General features: G+C 45.6%; 1 protein-coding gene across 1 annotated transcript; it reads left to right on the plus strand.

Annotated features, from left to right (window-relative positions):
- Positions 1 to 825: 825 nt before the first annotated feature.
- On the plus strand, positions 826 to 2729 carry LOC106561315 (achaete-scute homolog 1b). The gene has a single exon (XM_014125134.3). The coding sequence runs from the start codon at positions 1208 to 1210 to the stop codon at positions 1817 to 1819; it is 612 nt and encodes a 203-aa protein (XP_013980609.1). The 5' UTR covers positions 826 to 1207; the 3' UTR covers positions 1820 to 2729.
- Positions 2730 to 18751: the final 16022 nt, after the last annotated feature.

An 18751-nucleotide genomic window follows, 5' to 3' on the forward strand; every position in this document is an offset into this window, starting at 1 on the left:
GGAACGTGCTGTCCAGTCGAATGTGGTTCTGAAAAAGACAATCCATCAACCACGTTGAAACTCGCCTAAAACGAAAACACAAAGTTCAGTGTGGTACCTGAAGTTGTATATTTATTAATACTTTCACTGTGCGTAATAACTGAATAATTAAATACGCTTAGTTAGGCTATAACATATTATCCTAAACACCCAAATCCATTTTGCGAATACACTTTTTACGCATGACATTTGGGGCTTGCATTTAAGTGTTGGAATGGCACAGAATCCAACAGAACATCAGCTGCCAATATAGCCAGGCAGTAGATGCTTGGATCTCTATGCAGACAATGTGCACCTGTAGAGCACTCGTTTTGGGGGGTCATTACGCACGGCAGCGATATGGCATTTGCAGACATACCCACACGTCATAAACATTATGTTTACCTTAAATTAATCGTGCTTCTATGCTAGTTCTATAATGGCCAATTATTCTATACAGAGACACGCTTGCCATTTATTTTCCTCTCTAAGGCTGTAGCCTGGATACCGGAGAGAGCGTCCTTGGTATTTTGGATTTTAAAGAGTGAGAGGAGAAGGGTGGAGTGGGGGAAGACTGATAATTTGAAGACTTGCCAGGGGTATATTGTCAAATTCAAAAGGCATTTCAAAGAACCAAACCATTCCCCTTTCTTCATTCTCTCCTTTTTTTCAAATTATTTCTCTCTATTTCTTTATTTTCTCCGGGTTGCAGACCGTTTGAATCCACCAATGGGCTTTCAAGTTGGAGACATTGGAATGTAAATGAGCCCAGCGCGTGCTCCTGGCGCAGTGAAAGCTCTGGATTGTTTACTGAGCTCCCGGAGCCACGCGCCTGGCTCGCGGAGTCGGCTAGCAGATGAATCACACAGTAGCGGGCGGGGCCTCGCGGAGAAGCGTGCGTCTCCAACGGGTGGGGTGTGTGGGGCGCGTGTTGAAAAAGAGGAGTGCTGCCAAAGTTTGGGTCAGATCGGCTCTTGAAGTAAGCAAGCGTAGTCAAGAAAGACTTGGACACCAAATATCCACAGCGCGCTCCAGCTATAGCCACACGGCTCCCACGCGAAAGACACGAGAGCAGTGCACTGCCAACCTCGGTCTATTTTTTTATCTCTTCTTCCACGGAGTGTCTTTCTGTTAGCCTGCGCTGTTGCAACCCACATCTGTCAGTAGCCCTGTCTCACCATCAACCAACATGGAGACTACCACCATCACCACCACCCAAATGGCGCAGAACGCATACACATTTGGACTGATGGAGAGGCGCACCACCATTACCTTGCACGCCCCAGCCCAGGATTGCGCTCTCCCTAACGACACCACTGCAGCCGGGTACCAAAGCAAGACCACGGTGCTGAAAAGACAGCGCTCCAGCTCCCCGGAGCTCCTGCGCTGCAAGCGGCGTCTCAGCTTTAACGGACTCGGCTACTCCATCCCCCAGCAGCTGCCCGTAGCCGTGGCCCGGCGGAACGAGCGCGAGAGGAACCGGGTCAAACAAGTCAACATGGGCTTCCAGACGCTGCGTCAGCACGTGCCCAACGGGGCAGCCAACAAGAAGATGAGCAAAGTGGAGACGCTGCGGTCCGCCGTGGAATATATTCGAGCCCTGCAGCAGCTACTAGACGAGCATGATGCAGTGTCTGCCGCCTTCCAGTGCGGGGTGCCTTCCCCTACCATCTCCAACAGCTACTCCGCCGAGCCGGAGTCACCCCACTCCACCTGTTCCTCCGATGAGGGGAGCTATGAGCCCCTGAGCTCCGAGGAGCAGGAACTGCTGGACTTTACCACCTGGTTCGACAGATATTGAGACACACGCAGGTCACCTAATTGTCGTTACCATCCAACAGCACCCATGTATAAACAGGGGCTTATTCGATCAAAAGGGACTCAAAGTTGAAAAGAATGACAAGTTATTTGATTCACTCTGCAGGCGAGACACCCGTGAACACACTCTTGGCACCGACTTTCTCTCTCTCTCTCCCATCGCCAGGCAGCGTTTGCAGGTACAAGGCAATGAGAGGGGAAAGTAACTCAGTTACCGTTGCTATGCTACAAGAGAGTCGAACGGCGCTTGGGTTCCCTTCGGAATAACAGGGTAGAGAGACTGTTCGCGCACGCGTCGAAGGACGAAAGACTGCACTTCGGTGACGCGTGGAATTACGTCTTTATCGATGACTTTGAATACGAGCAATTAGGAATGAAACAGCAGCTGTGAGACTGCACAGTATTTCAGCGGAAGTGCATGGTTGTGGCTCCCAAGGACTAGCAGTTTCACATGAGAGCAAGACGGCCTATTTTAACTGCCTGCATCTGCTGGGAAGATTGTATCGAAGATGTACTTTGGTGCCCATTGTCTGAAATTGAAATTCTTATTTGTTCAATAGCCTATAAATACTTATTTTTGTTAATTGAGATAAACAAAACAAAGTTCTGCAATAATGAACACTGCCACTTTGCTGACCGTGAGTGCGCATGAGATAGCCATGACTGGACCACTGGACAGTTAAATTGGCAAGTATGTCTGTGTCAAGCGATTGGTCAGCAATAGACCTCTACAGCTTCCCGTGAAAGATTGAAGGGTTTTACGTGGGATGGAGACGTTGATCAATGTATGCACTTGCTCTCCGTTTTTCGTAGACTCATATGACTCCGATTTTAACAGATATATTTTGTGTAAACATTTTTTTATGAATAAAGATAACTATATTTATATAAAATGGTGTGGTGTTGTTGCATTATTGTGTGGACACATAGTTATTTTTAATCAGCTTTCTCAAATAGTAGGTAGCTTAGGCCTGACAGGCATGCTCACAAATAATAGGCTACCTGATTTGATAATTATGTAGACACACCTGACACATAGGCGATTTCAAATCAAATTGTATTTGTCACATGCTTCGTAAACAACAGGTGTAGACTAACAGTGAAATTCTTACTTACGGGCCATTTTCCAACAATGCAGAGTTAAAGTTAAAGATAAAAAAATATTAAAATGAAAATAGAAAGTGACATGAGGAATAAATACACAGTGAATAAGGAATAAGAATAATGAGTAAAACACAGCATGGCTAGGCCTATTTACAGGGAGTACCAGTACCAAGTCGATGTGCAAGGAGTGTGGCACAAGGTAATTGAGGTAGCTATGTACATATAGGTAGGGGTAAATTGACTAGTATATATAATAGACTCAAATATATCAAATACAAATATATCTGAGATTTTGCACTGAGCAAACAGACACTTCTTCTGTGGTTCTATTCAAAGGCCTAGTCTGACCTTTTACCGAGTTGTTTCGGCACACAAGGGAAAACTGCGCAGCTGTGTGAGTGCTCAATAACCATTTAAAGACGTGCATATATACCTTGCGCTTTGTCTGCATAGAGAACAGGGAGATTAATATTACATTTCATGCACTGCATTGTTTCTTTTTCATGCTCTCTCTCTTTGCCCAACCCAGAGGGCCTGGAGCAGATCGGGTGAGAGAGAGAGAGAGGGGGGGGGAGGTATATAGCCTACGATTCACTTTCCTCAAAGGGATCACTTTGAAATATGGCTCAGGGAAAGTCAGGAAGACAATGCAGCGGGTCAAACATTCTTATTGGTCGATTGAGATCAATCTAAAAAAAAACTGGGGTTGTAGACTACCTGTATATTTGTCTGTGTTTTTCAGGGCACATAGAACCCAATCAAAACTAAAATCTCCCGAGAAATGGGGAGCACAACACCCCATTGTGCGCACCATTGAGTGCGCCTTTGTGTAACAGTGTAGGTTCCGTCCCTCTCTACGCCCGAACCTGGGCTCGAACCAGGGACCCTTGCACACATCAACAACTGACACCCCACAAAGCATCGTTACCCATCGCGCCACAAAAGCCGCGGCCCTTGCAACGCAAGGGGAAACCCTACTTCAAGTCTCAGAGCGAGTGACGTCACCGATTGAAACGCTATTAGCGCGCACCACCGCTAACTAACTAGCCATTTCACATCGGTTACATTTGCGCCTCATTATCCTTACACTCTTAGAAAAAATGGTTCTTTGGGGCACTATATAGAACCTTTTGGTTCTTTGGACGAGATTAAAGAACCCTTTACTAAAAAAAGTTATATATACATTAAGCTATATAGCCTACCCAGTGAAGCCAAAGAACCTTGAGGGTTCTATCCCTAGGCTACCCCAGAGTGTAGCCTAATGGGGATTTTTTTTAAATCAACAGCTGTCACGCCCTGACCATAGAGGGCCCTTGTTTCTCTATGGTGTAGTAGGTCAGGGCGTGACTAGGGGGTATTCTAGTTTAAACTTCTATGTTGTGTTCTAGTTTTATTTTCTATGTCAATGTTTTGTATCGTTCCCAATTAGAGGCAGCTGGTAATTGTTGTCTCTAATTGGGGATCATATTTAAGTAGCTATTTTTCCCACCTGTGTTTGTGGGATATTGTTTTGTGTTTGTGCATGTGCACCACGTAGTCACGTTTTGTTGTTCGTTTATTGATTTATTGTTTTTGCTTAAAGTTTCACTTTGTAATAAATATGTGGAACTCAACATCCGCTGCGCCTTGGTTCCGTTCTCACGACAACCGTGACAGAATATCCCACCAACAAAGGACCAAGCAGCGTGAAAATGAGGTAAGGGAGTTTTTGACTTGGGAGGACATGAGAGGACATGAGACCCTTCCTTGGCGGGAGTCGCCAAGGAGCATAGGGGGACAGCGACGACGCCAGGGAACGCGGCCACAGAAACCCCAAGATTTTTTTTTGGGGGGGGGGGCACATGGAGCTGGCGGCTGAGCAGAGGGACGAGCCAGAGACTGTCAGGGAGGCGATAGAGAAGTGCTCGGTCAACCCAAGGAGAGTGCCAGAGCCCGCCTGGAAATCGATGGAACAGTGTGAGGAAGGTTACCGGAGAATGGAGTTAGCTAGGAGTATGCGGCAACGCAGGCGTTTGGAGGAGCGTGTCATCAGTCCGGTGAAACCTGTGCCGGCTCCACACATCAGATCTCCAGTGCGCCTCTCCAGCCCGGTACGTCCTGTGCCTGCTCCCTGCACTCGCCCTGAAGAGCCAGAGACCGTCAGGGAGGCAATGGGGAAGTTGGGAGAGAGAGAGATGAGAGAGATATTGTGCAAGTGTGTTCTGCTCAACATCCGACCAGAGGATCCGGTTAGCAGTCTGGTGCAACCTGGGCCGGCTCCACGCTTCTGGCCTCCAGTGCGCCTCCCCAGTCCGGTACGTCCTGTGTCTCCTCCTTGCACTCGCCCTGAAGTGCATGTCCCCAGTCCGGTATGTCATGTGCCTGCTCCCCGCACTCGCCCTGAAGAGCGTGTCACCAGTCCGGTGCAACCTGTACCGGCCCCACACATCAGGCCTCCAGTGCGCCTCCCCAGTCCGGTACGTCCTGTTCCTCCTCCTCGCACTCGCCCTGAAGTGCATGTCCCCAGTCCGGTACGTCCTGTGCCTGCTCCTCGCACTCGCCCTGAAGAGCGTGTCACCAGTCCGGTGCAACCTGTGCCGGCCCCACGCATCAGGCCTCCAGTGTGCCTCCCCAGTCCGGTACCTCCTGTGCCTGCTCCTCGCCCTGAAGCGTGTGTAACCAGTCCGGTGCCACCTGTACCGGCTCCACACAGTAGGCCTCCAGTGCGCATTCACAGTCCAGAGCTTCCGGCGATGGTTCACTGTCCGGAGCTTCCGGCGATGGTTCACTGTCCGGAGCTTCCGGCGACGGTTCACGGTCCGGAGTTTCCGGCGACGGTTCACGATCCGGAGCTTCCGGCGACGGTTCACGGTCCGGAGCTTCCGGCAGGCGGTTCACGGTACGGAGCTTCAGGCGACGGTCCACGGTCCGGAGCCTCTGGCGACGGTCCACGGTCCGGAGCCTCCGGCGATGGTCAACGGTCCGGAGAGTCCAGGCACGGCGTCCAGTCCAGCTCCAGGGCCGGAGCCTTCTGCGCCGGTGCCCAGTCCAGGCACGGCGTCCAGTCCAGCTCCAGGGCAGGAGCCTTCCTCTGCGCCGGTGCTCAGTCCAGGCATGATGTCCAACCCAGCTCCATGGCCGGAGCCCTCCTTTGTGCCGATGCCCAGTCCAGGCATGGCGTTCAGCCCGGCGCGATGGCCAGATCCGGGGTCTGGGCGGGGGCTACGACCTACACCGGAGCCGCCACCGACACTAATCATCCCCCCTACCATCCCCATTTGGTTTCAGGTTTTGCAGCCGGAGTCCGCACCTTTGGGGGGGGGGGGGGGGGGGGGTACTGTCATGCCCTGACCATAGAGAGCCCTTGTTTCTCTATGGTGTAGTAGGTCAGGGCGTGACTAGGGGATATTCTAGTTTAAATTTCTATGTTGTGTTTTATTTTTATTTTCTATGTTTCTATGTTTCTAAATATGTGGAACTCAACATCCGCTGCGCCTTGGTCCCGTTCTTACGACAACCGTGACAACAGCTAACAAAAGCTAACTCGGTCACATCAAACTGTGAAATGACAGCTAACATTCCCTTTTAATTTGTTATAGCTGCTTTCTGTTGACATTGATATCCATTGTAAAAATGGCCAGCTCATCTCCTTTCCAAGACCCTAACATTCTTTTGGTTTTCTTATTGAAATAAGGTCACGCCAATTATCCTAATAGTATTAGCCAATCAGCAGCCTTTTTCCCTGAGACTTATGTCTATACCGATCAGGCAGTCTGTAGTTTCCATTCTGATGACCACCAGATTTTTCTCTCCTGTTTATTCTACTTTCTCAGAAAAATTGCTTTCCTTTCTGATGTTTTATTGTGCGTGCAGCTAAATGTAAGTGACAAAATCCTGATGTCTTGTTGTTTGACGCAAAATAGTGTCTGTTGTAAATATGTACCATTTGTATTAAACCTGCTAGCTAGCTCGTGTACTCCCGCTAGCATTAGCATTATCATTGTAATCTGTAATGCATTACTATTTAGCATGCTTATTTACGATTAGCATTTGTTAGCATTTGTCTGTGGTGCTAGGCTATTTTCAGTTATAGATCGCTCATGCTTATTATGTTTATAATGTGTAGATATTTCTTTATTTAACTTTTTTTTTACCCCTTTTTCTCCCCAATTGGTAGTTACAGTCTTGTCTCATCGCTGCAACTCCCGTATGGACTCAAAGGTCAAGAGTCATGTGTCCTCTGAAAGACAACCCAACCAAGCCGCACTGCTTCTGGACACAATGCCCGCTAAACCCGGAAGTCAGCCACACCAATGTGTCGGAGGAAACACCGTACATCTGGCGACGTGTCAGCGTGCATGCGCCCGGCCCGCAACAGGAGTCGCTAGAGCGCAATTGGACAAGGACATCCCTGCCAGCCAAACCCTCCCCTAACCCGGATGACGCTGGGCCAATTGTGCGCCGCTCCATGGGTCTCGGCCAGCTGCAACAGAGTCTGGATTCAAACCAGGATCTCTACTGTTACACCTAGCACTGCGATACAGTGCCTTAGACCACCACGCCATTCGGGAGGCCCTGTAGATATTTCTACATTGTTCTATTGTTTCTTTGGGGTGGGTATCATTTGTGGAACGTTCCAACAGGAATCTGTTCCAAAAACTTTGTAAAGTACAAGGTTGCAAACAAGCAACACATACAAAGTAGCACGATCAATTCCCCTAGCAAACTAGCTGCCGAATAGGCATCAACTCACCATGTAGCTTATTCTTCATGTTTGTCCATAGGCTACCAGAGTGAGGAGAGACATTTTTCAGAATAAACGTGGTGAAAAACGTAATGAAATAGCCCACTCCCTACACGGTATCTAATTATGCTGCTATACAACTTTGTATGCGTTGTTTGTTGGCAACCTTGTTATTTACAATGTTTTTGGAACAGATTCCTGTCGGAATATTCCACAAATTATACCCACCTGTTTCTTTTTGCATCTAGCATGTGTTTGGGTCCACATAGCCTGTTTAGTTGGTTGACATGCAAATAGGCATATTTCTCCCATACTGTGCTATAGCCTAAGTTCTCATCTTCTTTACAGAACCACAATTAGTATTAGAGAGAGTGGTGTTGTGTGTGTGTGGATGTTCATTAAACTCTTGAACTGGAACTACTGCTTCCCGTGTTCTGAACGGACACCCTGTGGTGGTTCTACCCGGCCTAAAATACAGCACCTACGTTTTTTATCCCTTTTTATTGGTCCATCGAATTCATTAACAACCCATATTCTTCATCCATATTAGGGTAATGATGCTGCTGTATGATTTCACCTGGTCCGAAAAATGCCTATCTGACATCAGACAGGTTAGCTTTCATTAAGGGGAAGATCGAATTCATATTTTGCAACATTGTTTCTGAGGTCTGAGTGGCAAACAGCAAGGTGTATACAAGCCTGTGTTGTTGGAAACTAAACCCTACCTACAGTTGAAGTTGGAAGTTTACATACACCTTAGCGAAATACATTTAAACTCAGTTTTTCACAATTCCTGACATTTAATCCTAATAAAAATGCCCTGTCTTAGGTCAGTTAGGATCACCACTTTATTTTAAGAATGTGAAATGTCAGAATAATAGCAGAGAAAATGATTTATTTCAGCTTTTATTTCATTCATCACATTCCCAGTGGGTCAGAAGTTTACATACACTCAATTAATGTTTGGTAGCATTGCCTTTAAATTGTTTAACTTGGGTCAAACGTTTCGGGTAGCCTTCCACAAGCTTCCCACAATCAGTTGGGTGAATTTTGGCCCATTCCTCCCGACAGAGCTGGTGTAACTGAGTCAGGTTTGTAGGCTTCCTTGCTCGCACACACTTTTTCAGTTCTGTCCACACATTTTCTATGGGATTGAGGTCAGGGCTTTGTGATGGCCACTCCAACACCTTGACTTTGTTGTACTTAAGCCATTTTGCCACAACTTTGGAAGTATGCTTGGGGTCATTGTCCATTTGGAAGACCCATTTGCGACCAAGCTTTAACTTGCTGACTGATGTCTTGAGATGTTGCTTCAATATAGCCACATAATTTTCTTTCCTCATGATGCCATCTATTTTGTGAAGTGCACCAGTCCCTCCTGCAGCAAAGCACTCCCACAACATGATGCTGCCACCCCCCTGCTTCACGGTTAAGATGGTGTTCTTCGGCTTGCAAGCTTCCCCCTTTTTCCTCCAAACATAACGATGGTTATTATGGCCAAACAGTTCTATTTTTGTTTCATCAGACCAGAGGACATTTCTCCAAAAGGTACGATCTTTGTCCCCATGTGCAGTTGCAAACCGTAGTCAGGCTTTTTTATAGCGGTTTTGGAGCACTGGCTTCTTCCTTGCTGAGCGTCCTTTCAGGTTATGTCGATATAGAACTTGTTTTACTCTGGATATAGATACTTTTGTACCTGTTTCCTCCAGCATCTTCACAAGGTCCTTTGCTGTTGTTCTGGGATTGATTTGCACTTTTTGCGCCAAAGTACGTTCATCTCTAGCAGACAGAATGCGTCTCCTTCCTGAGCGGTATGACGGCTGCGTGGTCCCATGGTGTTTATACTTGCATACTATTGTTTGTACAGATGAACGTGGTACCTTCAGGCGTTTGGAAATTGCTCCCAAGGGTGAACCAGACTTGTGGAGGTCCACAATTATTTTTCTGAGGTCTTGGCTGATTTCTTTTGATTTTCCTAAGTGGAATAATCTGTCTGTAAACAATTGTTGGAAAAATGACTTGTGTCATGCACAAAGGTAGATGTCCTAACTGACTTGCCAAAACTATATTTTGTTAACAAGAAATTTGTGGAGTGGTTGAAAAACGAGTTTTAATGACTCCAACCTAAGTGGATGTAAACATCCGACTTCAACGGTATCTTCCAGCACACTTAAAAAATTAAATGGCACCTGTTGAATGTAGCCTATGATAAGTGAAGTGAGTATCTGAATAGCATCAAGTCTATCTGTAAGAGGTCAATGCAGGGATCAGATATGTGTCAGAGAGCGAGGCCCTCCATTCAATCACGTTCCGGCTTTCCACCTGTGTGCAGGTGAGAGGTGTGGTTATGTCTATAGGTAAGCCCTTGGTCAGCCACTGTGCTTGTAAAATGGTGAATTTGACTTTATTGTGGCACGCATTGCCTTTCCTCAGACAGCAGATTCACCTGCCTGTGTATGGTTTGGTCTTTTAAGCAATGTTTGACCGCTGATACGCTTAAAACATGCACACTACTGAGACAAGTGACAATGGAAGTACAGTGGCTCGTGAAAGTATTCACCCCCTTGGCATTTTTTCTATTTTGTTGCCTTACAACCTGGAATTAAAATTAATTTTTTGGAGGTTTGTATCATTTAATTCACACAACATGCCTACCACTTTGAGGAACTAGAAATAACACAAAAAACTGAAAACTTGAGTGTGTATAACTTTTCACCCCCCCCCCCCAAAGTCAATACTTTGTAGAGCCACCTTTTGCAGCAATTACAGCTGCAAATCTCTGGGGTATGTCTCTATAAGCTTGGCACATCTAGCCACTGGGATTTTTGCCCATTCTTCAAGGCAAAATTGCTCCATCTCCTTCAAGTTGGATGGGTTCCGCTGGTGTAAAGCAATCTTTAAGTTATACCACAGATTCTCAATTGGATTGAGGTCTAGGCCATTCCAAGACATTTAAATGTTTCCCCTTAAACCACTCAAGTGTTGCTTTAGCAGTATAATTAAGGTCATTGTCCTGCTGGAAGGTGAATCTCTGTCTCAGTCTCAAATCTCTGAAAGACTGAAACAGGTTTCCCTCAAAAATGTCGCTGTATTTTGCGCTATCCATCATTCCTTCAATTCTGACCAGTTACCCAGTCCCTGCCGATGAAAAACATCCCCACAGCATGATGCTGCCACCACCATGCTTTTCTGTGGGGATGTTGTTCTCGGGGTGATGAGAGGTGTTGGGTTTGTGCCAGACATAGCATTTTCCTTGATGGCCAAAAAGATCCATTTTAATCTAATCTGACCAGAACGCCTTCTTCCATATGTTTGGGGAGTCTTCCACATGCCTTTTGGCGAACACCAAACGTGTTTGCTTATTTTTTTCTTAAAGCAATGGTTTTTTTCTGGCCACTCTTCCATAAAGCCCAGCTCTGTGGAGTGTGCGGCTTAAAGTGGTCCTATGGACAGATACTCCAATCTCCGCTGTGGAGCTTTGCAGCTCCTTCAGGGTTATCTTTGCTCTCTTTGTTGCCTCTCTGATTAATGCCCTCCTTGCCTGGTCCGTGAGTTTTGGTGGGTGACCCTCTCTTGGCAGGTTTGTTGTGGTGCCATATTCTTTCCATTTTTTAATAATGGATTTAGTGGTGCTCTGTGGGATTTTCAAAGTTTCAGATATTATTTTATAACCCAACCCTGATCTGTACTTCTCCTCAACTTGGTCTCCCAGCTCGTATAACCAAACCTGCTAACCATTGCTCCAGTGGGTAGTAATAGGCCTACCTAGACATTGTTCATTATAGTATTCTTCATTACAGATGAATTTGAAGAGAGAAATAGAGATAAATAGTGTGAGACACATACAGAACTAAATAAAGAGACAGAGTGGGAGATAGGTGGAAAGATGGTGCACAACCTTGGGCAGTGCCTACAGAGCTGTTAATTTTTAAGCAGGGATACAGACATACACCACATAAAAGGAAAACAAGCGTAGGATTCATTTGCAGCCGGGTCATTTGTAACGTGTGGATGGCATTACAACACATACTCCGTGTCTAGCCTGCTCTGTACAAACACGGCTGGAAGAGAAGGCAGAGAGAGAGGGACATGGCTGGGCAAGTGTGCGGGGGCCAATGGAAGAGTAATGAGTGTAGGGAGGCTGTTGTGAAGGTCAAAACCATAAAGTTTTTAGGACCAGGAGATTTTCTTCACTTGACTGCGACAAACTTGATGACCTGACTAGGACAAACTGGGCACTAGTCATATTTCATTCTGGGTTGTAATCAAATCAGTTTTCAATTAAATCAATATGGAACTGAATTGAAATTAATTAATTGTATACAAATTGCCTAAAAAGTGGAATGCGGCCAAAATAAATGAAGAATTAAAGCTGGAATCCGTAGCGGTGAAACCACATCTGCAAAATTACAATAACAAAGACATTACTTCAAACAACAAACACTGTATTTTCTCCTCAGAAATCATTGCACATCATTGCATACAAAAGCAGAGTATATACTACGATTTTTTTACCACGATGCTGGATTCTCCTCTCCTCCGTTTCATAAACATAGCAAAAACAATAACAAGTGTCAGGGGCGACCAGTGGCGCTGTTTCACCTTATGCGATTCTCAGCTGTAGCCCTTTCCTGCAGTCAAATGACTAGTGGCCTCGTGGGTGGAATGTTATTCATATTTTTCATAATTAATACACATGAAAAAAAAGCTGAAAATCCAGTGTTTCTACGTCAAACGGATTTGTTATATTTCAGTCTTCTGTGATGTATATAAAGTGTAATATTAGGATGCAAACTCAAAATTTAATACATTTCAACTCTATCTGACATGGTAGAGATGTCTTCTTGTTTTAAACCCATAATCATGTGTGTGAGGTGAACACTTTTGTTTCAAAGTAAATTTGTTTAAGACTACCAAGAAACACTCTGTGACCCTGAGTTAGCCCACTGCAGTAAAAGATTAATGGATGGACAATTAATAAATCATTGGTTGGTCTGTTAATAAATTGTTAATTTAAAGGTCAAACTTAAGGAACATTTTGGCACTTCCTACCCTGCTAGCTTGGAATTGGACCGATTATGGCCACAGTGTCATGATGGTCCATTGGATTCAGTGGTCCACTCATGCACTGAGACAGATTGTTCCTGTGTTTCTTTGGGATGGCTACCTGGCTCTTCTACACAAAATACACACAATGTCTTTCTCCATGCCAAATGGAGCCAATCAGATTTCATTTTCTCTTTTGTCCCTCACGCAAGTTCATGTCAGAAGGCCTCTCCGTTGTGTTAGAAACCCTCGTTCCGCCCGCAGAAATAGTCTTCAATAGGCTCCTTCCCTTGCACCACCTCGCCTAGTTGTCTCACTCTCTGACAAAAAAGTCAGTCATTGGACTCATGTTTTTCTTCTATCTTTTCATAAAAAAGAAATCTTTCTCTTTTCGAATAAGAAGGGGGAAAGAAAAGGAAATAGAAAAAACAAGTTTGAATGCTTGCAGACCAACACTCCTAACTGACACTTCAGTGTGTGGCTGAATAGGACCTAAACTTCAGACGACCCAGAGGAGGAGGCACCCTGAGGGGGTGGAGGGGGGTGCTGGTGGGGGGATGTTGGAGGTGGGGGGCAGTCAGGGGGGGGGGGGGGGGGGGGGGGGCAGTCATTTGCATGATCCATTGTGCTGCCCGAGTTTGGGTGCTTTTTTTCAGCGAGGGCCCTTTTGGCCATTTACTTCCACTCTGGATGGCTGTGGCGGGCTGTGAATGGTCTCTACTCCCGGCCGTCACAAAGGCGCTTTTGTGCCGCAGCCGCACCATATTCATCATGTAATGCCTGTAAGACAAATCTGATTGGACGTCTCTGTCACTTTGATGTGGGTCCAGAGTGCGAGTGGCCCAAAGATTGCTAACTTCACTCTCTATTGACTATTCTCCAGCATTGATACAGGGGTGGGGGTGAGGAGGGATGGGGGTTTGGAGTTGGGAGGGAGAGAGAGGGAGAAAGGGGGGTGATGGTCCTCATTATTTGTAGGAGAAAATTCATAATAAATTCCCTCATCCTACAAAACCGGATCGAGATGATTGACACCACTTTTTGCCAGGCCGAACAAAAGCCCTGATTTAAGCAGAATACCAAATGAATAGGGCGAGCGTGGACTCAATTCAAACTATTTTAATCTCTCCCTGTCCTACCTCCCCACAACCATTTACCCTCCCTCCCTCCCTCCCTCCCTCCCTTACCCTCTTTTTCCCAATGCTGTGCTCTCCTGTGCCTTTGTCCGTGACATTCTCAGTTTACAGGGTAAATCTACTCCATCCGAACTGCTAACTGTGAGACTGGGTTCAACTGGCTACTGCTGAACTCCTGGGATACAGAGCTGATGTTTGCCTGCTACCTAATGACTGGAAGGATGCTCAGAGGCCCTGCCCACTTTCAGGGTTGGGTAGGTTTCTAAATGTAATCTTTTACAGTTACTAGTTATCTGTTCAAAATTGTAATTGGTAACATCATTTTTGGATTAACCAAACTCAGTAATGTAATCTGATTACTTTTGGATTACTTTCCCCTTAAGAGGCATTAGAAGAAGAAAAAAAGGATCCATCAAACGCATTTCAATCAAAACCATCAAATTTATTTATAAAGCCCTTTTTACATCAGCCGATGTCACAAAGTGCTGTACAGAAACCCAGCCTAAACCCCAAACAGCAAGCAATGCAGATGTAGAAGCATGGTGGCTAGGAAAACTCCCTAGAAAGGCCGGAACCTAGGAAGAAATCTAGAGAGGAACCAGTCCTCAGCCAGTCCTCTTCTGGCTGTGCCGGGTGGAGATTATAACAGTACGTTACCAAGATGTTCAAACGTTCATAGATGACCAGCAGGGTCAGATAATAATAATCACAGTGGTTGTAGAGGGTACAACAGGTCAGCACCTCAGGAGTAAATGTCAGTTGACTTTTCATAGCCAATCATTCAGAGTTAGAGGCAGCAGGTGCGGTAGAGAGAGAGTGTATAGAGAGAGTCCAAAACAGCAGGTCCGGGACAAGGTAGGACGTCCGGTGAACAGGTCATGGTTCCATAGCCGCAGGCAGAACAGTTGAAACTGGAGCAGCAGCACGACCAGGTGGACTGGGGACAGCAAGAAGTCATCAGGCCAGGTAGTCCTGAGGCATGGTCCTAGGGCTCAGGTCCTCCGAGAGAAAGAGAGAGAGAAAGAGAGAGAGAAGGAGAAAGAGAGAGAGAGAATTAGAGGGAGCATACTTAAATTCACACAGGACAACCGGATAAGACAGGAAAAATACTCCTAGCTCCCTACACATAAACTATTGCAGCATTTGGTGTATCATCATAGTAGTCTCTGACTTGTGGTCAGACTCGCTCAGGTGGAACAAACTTAACTTCTATGGGCTAGGTGGGACGCTTGCGTACCAACCTACTCAACAGCCAGTGTAATCCCGTGGCGCGTTATTCAAATACCTCAAAAATGCAAAAACTTCAATTTTTCAAACATATGACTATTTTACACCATTTTAAAGACAAGACTCTCGTTAATCTAACCACACTGTCCGATTTCAAAAAGGCTTTACAACGAAAGCAAAACATTACATTATGTCAGCAGAGTACCCAGCCAGAAATAATCAGACACCCATTTTTCAAGCTAGCATATAATGTCACATAAACCCAAACCACAGCTAAATGCAGCACTAACCTTTGATGATCTTCATCAGATGACAACCCTAGGACATTATGTTATACAATACATGCATGTTTTGTTCAATCAAGTTCATATTTATATCAAAAACCAGCTTTTTACATTAGCATGTGACTAGCATGTGACTAGCATTCCCACCGAACACTGCCGGTTAATTTACTAAATTACTCACGATAAACGTTCACAAAAAGCATAACAATTATTTTAAGAATTATAGATACAGAACTCCTCTATGCACTCGATATGTCCGATTTTAAAATAGCTTTTCGGTGAAAGCACATTTTGCAATATTCTCAGTAGATAGCCCGGCATCACAGGGCTAGCTATTTAGACACCCAGCAAGTTTAGCACTCACCAAAGTCAGATTTACTATAAGAAAAATGTTATTACCTTTGCTGTTCTTCGTCAGAATGCACTCCCAGGACTTCTACTTCAATAACAAATGTTGGTTTCGTCCTAAATAATCCATTGTTATATCCAAATAGCGGCGTTTTGTTCGTGCGTTCAAGACACTATCCGAAAGGGTAAATAAGGGTGACGAGCATGGCGCATTTCGTGACAAAAAAATTCAAAATATTCCATTACCGTACTTCGAAGCATGTCAACCGCTGTTTAAAATCAATTTTTATGCAATTTTTCTCGTAAAAAAGCGATAATATCCCGACCGGGAAAGCCTGTATACGTACAAAGAGAGAGAAAATAAATACATCTCGTGCCCTCGTGCACGAGCGTGAGTCTCAGAGTACTCTGACCAGCCACTATCCAAACGCGATAATGTGTTTCAGCCAGAGGCTGCCTCGATATCATTCAGCTTTTTCCCGGGTTCTGAGAGCCTATGGGAGCCGTAGGAAGTGTCACGTTACGGCAAAGATCCTCAGTCTTCAATAAAAAGAGCCAAGATGAACAACAACTTGTCAGAGAGGGCGCTTCCTGTTTGGAATCTTCTCAGGTTTTTGCCTGCCATATGAGTTCTGTTATACTCACAGACACCATTCAAACAGTTTTAGAAACTTTAGGGTGTTTTCTATCCAAAGCCAATAATTATATGCATATTCTAGTTACTGGGCAGGAGTAGTAACCAGATTAAATCGGGTACGTTTTTTATCCGGCCGTGTCAATACTGCCCCCTACCCCCAACAGGTTAAGTTTAGGTCCAAGAGGCTTTTAAACCGCTTCTACCCCCAAGCCATAAGACTCCTGAACAAATCAAATGGCTACCCAGACGATTTGCATTGCCCCCTTCCCCCTCTTTACACCGCTGCTGCTCTCTGTTGTTGTCATCTATGCAAAGTTTTAAAAATGTTAGTCACTTCAATAACTCTACCTACATGTACATACTACCTCAAATAACCGGTGCCCCTGCACATTGACTCTGTACCGGTACCCCCTGTATATAGTCTCGCTATTGTTGTTTTACTGCTGCTCTTTAATTACTTGTTACTTTTATCTCTTATTCTTGTCTGTATTTTTTTAAACTGCATTGTTGGTTGGGGGCTTGTAAGTAAGCCTTTCACTGTATTCGGCGCATGCGACTAATACAATTTGATTTGATTTGATATTTACAATAAGTGTTTGTTCTTCACTGGTTGTCCTTTTGTGGCAACAGGTCACACATATTGCTGCTGTGATGACACACTGTGGTATTTCGCCTAATAGATATGGTAGTTTATCAAAATTTCATTTGTTTTCGAGTTCTTTGTCGGTCTTTGTAATCTGAGGGAAATATGTGTTTCTAATATGGTCAAACAATTGTCAGGAAGTGCAGCTCAGTTTCCACCTCATTTCGTGGGCAGTGTGCATTTAGCCTGTCTTCTCTTGAAAGCCACAGTCTGTCTTCTCTTTGGTCAGTCTCTTGAAATCCAGGTCCGCCTTAGGCGGCCTCTCTCAATAGCAAGGCTATGCTCAGTGAGTCTGTACATAGTCACATTTTGGGTCCGTCACAGTGGTCAGGTATTCTGCCACTGTGTACTCTCTGTTTAGGGCCAAGTACCATTCCAGTTTGCTCTGTTTTTTTGGTTAATTATTTCCAATGTGTCAAGTAATTATATTTTTGTTTTCTCATGATTTGGTTGGGTGTAATTGTGTTGCTGTCCTGGGATCTGTTTGTGAACAGAGTCCCAGGACCAGCTTGCGTAGGGGACTCTTCTCTAGGTTAATCTCTCTGTAGGTGATGGCTTTGTCTCTCCTCTCCTCTCCTCTCCTCTCCTCTCCTCTCCTCTCCTCTCCTCTCCTCTCCTCTCCTCTCCTCTCCTCTCCTCTCCTCTCCTCTCCTCTCCTCTCCTCTCCTCTCCTCTCCTCTCCTCTCCTCTCCTCTCCTCTCCTCTCCTCTCCTCTCCTCTCCTCTCCTCTCCTCTTACTGACAGGTTGGGACCTGCTCCAGTAGAACCTGTTCACAGTGACACAGCATTGTTCATTACTCACAGTAGTACCCTTATTCCTATCCTTTGTTTATCCTTCCCTTGTCCCTCCTGACATTTAATGTTGTGTTTCCTAAATTGTGGGTTGGGAGTCTGGGACAGCCAGGTCACCCGTGATACAAGTCAGTATTAGACGTCCATCCATGTCTGAGTTCGTCGGGAGATGACAAGGAAACCGGCCACTAGGGGCAACAGGCAGTGCTGTAACCTTCAAGTAGGTTTCGGTTTTGCTAGGGCATTGTGGTCGGGGATGGTGGATCAGCATAAGCATCTGCCTCTGGTGCAAAAGGTTACATGTTCACTCACCATTAGGACCCTCTGCCTCGTGCAAAAGGTTGCATGTTTGAATCCAGCAATAGAAAGTTGTTTGAGATTTTTGTTTTAAGCCTATCCCAAATCTGTCACACCCTGATCTGTTTCACCTCACTTGTGCTTATCTCCACCCCCCACCAGGTGTCTCCCATTTTGTCCCATTATCCCCTGGGTACTTATACAGTACCTGCATTTTCTGTCGGTGTGTTGCCAGTTCATCTTGTCTTGTCAAGTCTTACCAGAGTGTTTTCCCGTTTTCCAGTATCTCTAGTTTCTGTTTTCTAGTCCTCCCGGTTCTGACCATTCTGCCTGCTCTGACTCTGAGCCTGCCTGCTGTCCTTTCCCTGGTTGATGCTTTTTTGGATTACCAACCTCTGCCTGCCCTGACCCTGAGCCTGCCTGCCGTTCTGTCCCTGATTGACACTGTCTTTGATTTCCGACCTCTGCCTGCCCTGGACCAGCCGTTTGCCTGCCCCCTATTTTGTAATAAACATCTGAGATTCAAACCTGCCTCCTGTGTCTGCATCTGGGTCTTATCCTGAGTTGTGTTAGTACGAACTGGCCATGACTGACACAGCAGACTTGGGCCAGCTTCGCAACACCCTCTCCTCCCAAGGAGCCACCATTGGAAGACACGAGGTGTTGCTTGAAAATGTT

This window comes from Salmo salar, chromosome 10 (assembly GCF_965601325.2).
Source record: "Salmo salar chromosome 10, fSalSal1, whole genome shotgun sequence".
NCBI lineage: Eukaryota > Metazoa > Chordata > Actinopteri > Salmoniformes > Salmonidae > Salmo > Salmo salar.

Excerpts from the sequence above, each read along its gene's own strand:
- LOC106561315 (XM_014125134.3), top strand. The coding sequence starts at position 1,208 with ATGGAGACTACCACCATCACCACCACCCAAATGGCGCAGAACGCATAC.